We start from the raw sequence: 5,999 nt of genomic DNA, 5'->3' as shown, positions 1-5,999 counted from the left end.
GAGGAGTCACGTGGCCTTGGCTCAACGTATGCCGTCATCACGTTGCTTCGTGAAGATAAGACAATATTCAATCGTTTGTTATGGCGCCAGGTAAGATAAGATAAACCTTCAAGTTTTCTCACAATGGGGAAATGTATAATGTTACAGAAGCATATTGTTAAGGACAGTGCACAAGACAAGGAAAAATAAAACAGTAAATAAATACTTAGTCGTGCAGCCTCACAGCATCATTCTTTAAACTTAAAAGTGTTTATTGCAAAAGCAAGCAACAGGAAACGAAAACGAAATTACTAATAAGCTTTAATAAGTAATGAGAATATACAGGTACATTTTCATTAAACGGCATAACTGTTTGAGCTGAATTAGTTGTCACAAAAGAATCTGATTTTCTTCTTATTAATTACTCTTTTAAATAAAATTTCCAACTTTGCAACTACCTCTGCTATTAATATATTAAAGAAAAAATAAATGGTGAGGAATGTCACAGGTAATGCCTTTAGATGGATCGTCGTGGATGACATCTAAAGGCATTACCTGTGACATTCCTCACCATTTTTTTTTTTTTTTACATTTTATAAACTAAATCACTGATTACTGAAGAAAATATTCACATTAATTGATAGTGGCAATGAAGCAGCCCTGACACCTAACACACTCCAGTAGCTTGATGTCACACGAACAAATGAGAAAAGGGTGGGGGTGGAGGACGCCATCCTCTACCTGTTCCATCAGACTCTCTTATACTTGGGATAGGTGGAATGCTGCTGTGAGGATCAGGTTTTTTGACTTCTCCAGTGTATTCAACACCATTTCTCTGAGAGAAAAGCTAATAGGGATAAGAGTGGACTCACAACTCACTTCCTGGATAGCGGACTATCTCACTTTGAGACCCCAGTATGTCAGGCTGGGGAACTGCACGTCCGAAACTATTGGAGTAGCACTGGAGCACCACAGGGGACTGTGCTCCCCCCTGTCCTGTTCAGGGATGGACAAGAACAGGAGTACAAGAATGTGGTGAACAACTTCGTCTCATTGTGTGGAGCGAACCACCTTCGGATCAATACAGCTAAAACCAAGGAGATGGTAGTGGATTTCTGGAGGACCAGGCCCCACCTGCAGCCTGTAACCATCAACGGGGAGTGTGTACAGGTGGTTCAGACCTATAAGTATCTGGGTCTACTGGACTGGTCGGCTAACATAGACTCCGTATACAATAAAGGCCAGAGCCATCTCTATTTCCTCAGGAGGCTAAGGTTGTTTAACATCTGCCGGAAGCTGCTGGACATGTTCTATCACACTATCATTGCCCAGTGCCCTCTTCTACACTGTGGTGTGCTGGGGAGGCAGCACTAAGAAGAAGGACACCTTGCAGCTGGACAAGCTGATACAGAGGGCGGGCTCTGTGGTAGCGGCAGAGCTGGAGTCGATGACATCAGTGGCAGAGGCAAGGACCTTGAACAAAATCCTGTCCATCATGAACAATGTCCACCACCCTCTACACGACACGATAGTTAGGCAGAGAAGCTCGTTCAGTGGCAGGCTGCTCTCTCTCTCCTGCTACACTGACAGGTTGAGGAGGTCGTTTGTCCCTCAGGCCATATGACTCTACAACGCCTGTCTGTGAGGAAACAATCTATAAAATCCAGTGTAAGCTTTAAAAAGTGAATATGTAGACAAGGTGATATAAGACCTGAATAAAAACTCATCAGAGTTAAAATGTGTTGAAAGGACTGCTGCACTGTATTATTGCTTGTGTAGAGATATAAATGATGAATAAAGCAAAGGTCTAAGCATCTCAGCAGAGTATAGTGGGAATATTTGAGATACTTGAAAAATGTATCCTAAACTCAAACCATACATCACTGCAGGTGAGACGAGTGTGCTACGAAGGAAAAAAGTTTCAGACGTGAACTGTTCAAAGTGCTGTTATGAATTTTATTTCTACATTCTCACAAAATAGGCTTGAATATTTGAATTCTAAAATATAAAAATAATGAACAGAAGAAAGAAAGGAAGGTCAATACATATAGCGATGCAACAGGAACTGGAGGCCATCATTTAGCATATTGTAATTTAGCACACACTCTTCAGTGGTTGGGAGCACAGAGGCATGCAAAAAAATCCTTGACAGACAGATACACTGAATTTGGTTTTCCAGAAGACATTTGAACTGTCGGAACTAATAAGAAATGAATTTATGCATTTCTGTCTTGAATTATTTTTTAGGAAAGACTTTCAGTATAAAAATGCAGAGGAAAAAATGCGTCACTGAGGGTTTCATGTTCGTTTTCCTGACCTCCTACCAGACTTGACAAGTTTTGATGATCTCTTTGATTTGTTTTATTGAGTCTAACGAAGAATCCTTTAGCGCAAGCCCCAGTAAGATGGGCCTGTTGCCAGCTTCTTGAGACACGAACATTGCCAGGTTTTTGGCACAGACATGTGTCAGTGGCTGAAAACAGAAACACAAATCAGGTATTAATTTACAATAAATGCTGCATGTAACATGTCTACATCAGATGACAACTGAATCTCGTTACATATTTTTTAATTTTATGTTTCAAACACAACAGGTATCACCATTTACAAATCTGCTTCAGGTTAAAGCACCTTTGATCAATTTCACACAAGGTTTTAGTAAGACTTATCTTCAAATCATAGCCAGAAAAACAGTAGACAAATTAATCTGACTTTTGTGCTAGGCCGTATTATTGGTTCAGCTCCCTCATTCCCCACAAATCAAGACAAAACTAATTAATTTCTGAAGTTCCATTAAAGAAAGCAGCATTTGCACATCTTACAATATGACTTGATTTAATTTTAATTAAATCACTGATTTTTTTCGGAGAAGGTTATTTGGCTGCTGTGTAATTGAATAAACAAGACAATAACAGAAGTCTGTGTAATGATGCCTCTCTACTACCTCATTCCTTTTGAAGCAATTGTTCACTTTACATGGGAGTACAGGTAGTGTTGTTTAAAATAACAACTAAGTTTTGTCAACTTGTCAAAGCACACTTTGTATTAATCCATCCCTCTGTTGATGATACTTCCCCTGCACTGTATGCCTGTTAGGAAATGACATGCTCATGCAGAAATGAGACAGGTTTCCTTGTGTAAATTTGATCAGACCACTGAACTCTACGACTGCATACATCTAATTTCTCCACAATCCGCCAGAGCAGTTCAGAACCAATCTCATCTGCCATTTCACAGCATGAAATGAGTTATCCTGCGTTCCAACAAGCCCGTCTGACGTCCTGTGAATAAGTATGTGTCACACTGACACAATATTTATCCGAACAAAATCATCCAGCGTACCTCGTCTTTGCCCAGCAGTACTTTAGTGGAGAACGTCGGGGTGCTGATGTCATTAGATCTGGAGTCAGGTGTGACAGATATCAATGTCCCGACTTTGCCGTACTGAGTGAGAACTATGAATATGTAATTACTGAACTCTGTACACACAACTTCTGTCGAGATTCCATTAACTTCTTTCCGCGCTTGTCTCGATTTGATGACGGCCTCAGACATTTTCTCAGTCCTGGGAAGAAGAAAAAAAAACATTTATAATTGTACACGCAGACTATTAATGAGTACACATTACAGACACATTTGTTGTCTCAGTGTTGAAATATGACGATAAATGAGGCTTATACTCACGGCAGGATCTAATGATTTAGTAACAATTTAAAAACGTGAGCTTTCTATCAACTGTGGTAAATCTGAGATATTATGTAAGATATATAATATATTACACATACCATCACATGAGAAAATGTTTCATTTTCAGTACATATATTTTGTACAGATGCTCTCCAAACATCTGACACTACAAGTTCAGTTTCCCTTCTTGCTAAAAATGTAAGGTCTGCTCTGTGTTACCTCCTTTTGATGAGATTAGACTCATCCCAGCTGGTCAAAAGTAATTTCAACTGAATATGTTTGTGTTTGTTTTGGATTGCTGGTGGAACAAAACAACACATATGAGAGATCACTTTAACAATTCAAAACCATCTGCAAATGTAAGGCTACAAGCTATTTATGAAGCTCCTGACTCACTCGCACACTGTTGCACCGTGTGAGAACCGTGTCCTCGATAAAATCCATATCCCACCACCCACAGAGAGATTTTCAGACCTATTATTTTCCTTACTTTCCAGCAGAGATGTGAAAGAGAAGCTCTGCAGATCTGATGCTATGTGTAGAAGCTAACGCTAGCTACTCGGCTACTGCGAGCTCCGGTGGCAAACTCAACATTTGAAATAGCATCTTTTTTTTTCTGCGTATGTGTTGAAAAGTCCTCACCCTGTGCCTTCGTCTCTCCAAAGTTTAAACTTTATTCTGCACAATATCCGAACAATTTCAGAAAATCCAACCGCCTTCTGTCATCCACGCTCCACCATGAAAACAAACCGAAACAAACGTTTCGAGGACGCGCGCGCCGCGTGATGACGTACATTGACGAGTCGCTCAACTTCCTGGTTTGCGTCTAACTGAATAAAATAAAATAAAATAAAATAACTGTGAATATTTCCAGGTTGTCAACGTAAAATGGGACAACAATTCAAATAATTTATAAAGTCCATACAAAAGCTTTAATCCAAATTTTCTGCGTGGCTATGTTTCAGGAGAAAAAAAATAAAAATAAATGAAAAAAAAGTTTTAAAATGCTGAATGAAAATGGCCTATTTTTATTCAGTTTCAAGAGTCAATTAAATTGTGATAAAATATACAAGTGATACTCAGTAGCCCTGCAAGTTATAAAAATATTGTCCTTTAATCTTTCTTTATCCTTGGTGTTACAATCACTCGTTCCCAATGTATGATTACAGCCATCTTAGCCTGCATAGTAATTTCCCAGAAATGACTGTGATGAAGTGAAGAAGATTTAAGCAAATCTTCAAGAGTGACTTTACTTGAGTCTAAATTAATCTGGTCCTCTGGCCTGGTGCATTTCAATCAATATTAGGTGCCATAAACAGCTCTTCCAAAGCAAGAAACCACACAGGCAGTGTGTTTTTTAATTAGCTGTCAATGGAGCTTTAAAGGAAAAAATAAAGTCCTGTTTTTTTGTTTTTTTAATTCCATTAATTTATTTATGATACAGTAGGTTTTGTTAAGAAGTGTTACTTTTCACTCTATACTGAACAAACCATCTGTTTGCTTTGAGGTTGTAAAGTAAATGCCCACGGCACTATGCGTGTCAAAAAGAATAGATAGAGGTGGACAATAGAATATACAGCAGCACCTCTTCTCTCTGGTGAGGTTTATTGCATGGAAATAAGCTGCAAATATTTTTCCATGACATTCAAATCAGATTCCAATACTATATAAGACATGCAAGGACACTCTAGTTGGCCCTTTCCATTTTTGGCTACAGATTGCTTAACCGCTTCAGTCACATTTGCTTTTACAGCTACAGGAGAGGCAGGCTGTTGAAGAAATTTCACTGCGAGCAAAAGTGCTTGCATGACTTTTTTTTTTTTTTTTTTTTCTTCAGGTGGTCGTGAGGCTCCACTGAAGTCTGCGAGTGCTGCATCAGGCTGATTCGAAAGGAGCCATCCCTACAAACATGACACATTCACAATGTCAAATAGGACCGGCTCAGCGGAATTGTTATGCACTCTGAGTAGCCAGCAGCGGGTATGAAATTGGTTGGCCCGCTCCCTCTACTCCCTGGCTGACCATCTGTGCCCTTGACTGATCATTCTGATCTAAACAAAATTGTAATGCAAATATCAATATACGATATCTCTATATGGAATCGGTTGGGTTTGTCTTTTGAATTTGTATGAGTTAGAAATCACCTGCTGCATCTCCACAGCAGCCAAATGTTTTAGTTCGAAACTGATAGTGCTACTTTAATGCTGCAGTTAAGTATAAACGAGTATAAAGGTTCAGACTGATTACAGAAAGATAGCCTCATTTTCATCCAGTGAGTCAGCTTTCTGATATCTTGGAAAAACCTTCTTGGACGCTCACAGATGCTATATTTT

General features: G+C 39.2%; 1 protein-coding gene across 1 annotated transcript; it reads right to left on the bottom strand.

Moving 5' to 3' along the window:
• Positions 1-1,914: 1,914 nt before the first annotated feature.
• On the bottom strand, positions 1,915-4,481 carry psmg3 (proteasome (prosome, macropain) assembly chaperone 3). Its single transcript, XM_084570399.1, has 3 exons — positions 4,309-4,481; positions 3,322-3,544; positions 1,915-2,452 (listed from the first exon to the last, which is right to left on the bottom strand). The coding sequence occupies exons 2-3, from the start codon at positions 3,532-3,534 to the stop codon at positions 2,300-2,302; spliced, it is 366 nt and encodes a 121-aa protein (XP_084426525.1). The 5' UTR covers positions 3,535-3,544; positions 4,309-4,481; the 3' UTR covers positions 1,915-2,299.
• Positions 4,482-5,999: the final 1,518 nt, after the last annotated feature.

This window comes from Chelon labrosus, assembly GCF_963514085.1.
Source record: "Chelon labrosus genome assembly, chromosome: 21".
NCBI classification, from domain to species: Eukaryota; Metazoa; Chordata; class Actinopteri; order Mugiliformes; family Mugilidae; genus Chelon; species Chelon labrosus.
The sequence above is the reverse complement of the archived record's forward strand: the minus strand, read 5'-3'. Positions and strand labels throughout refer to the sequence as shown.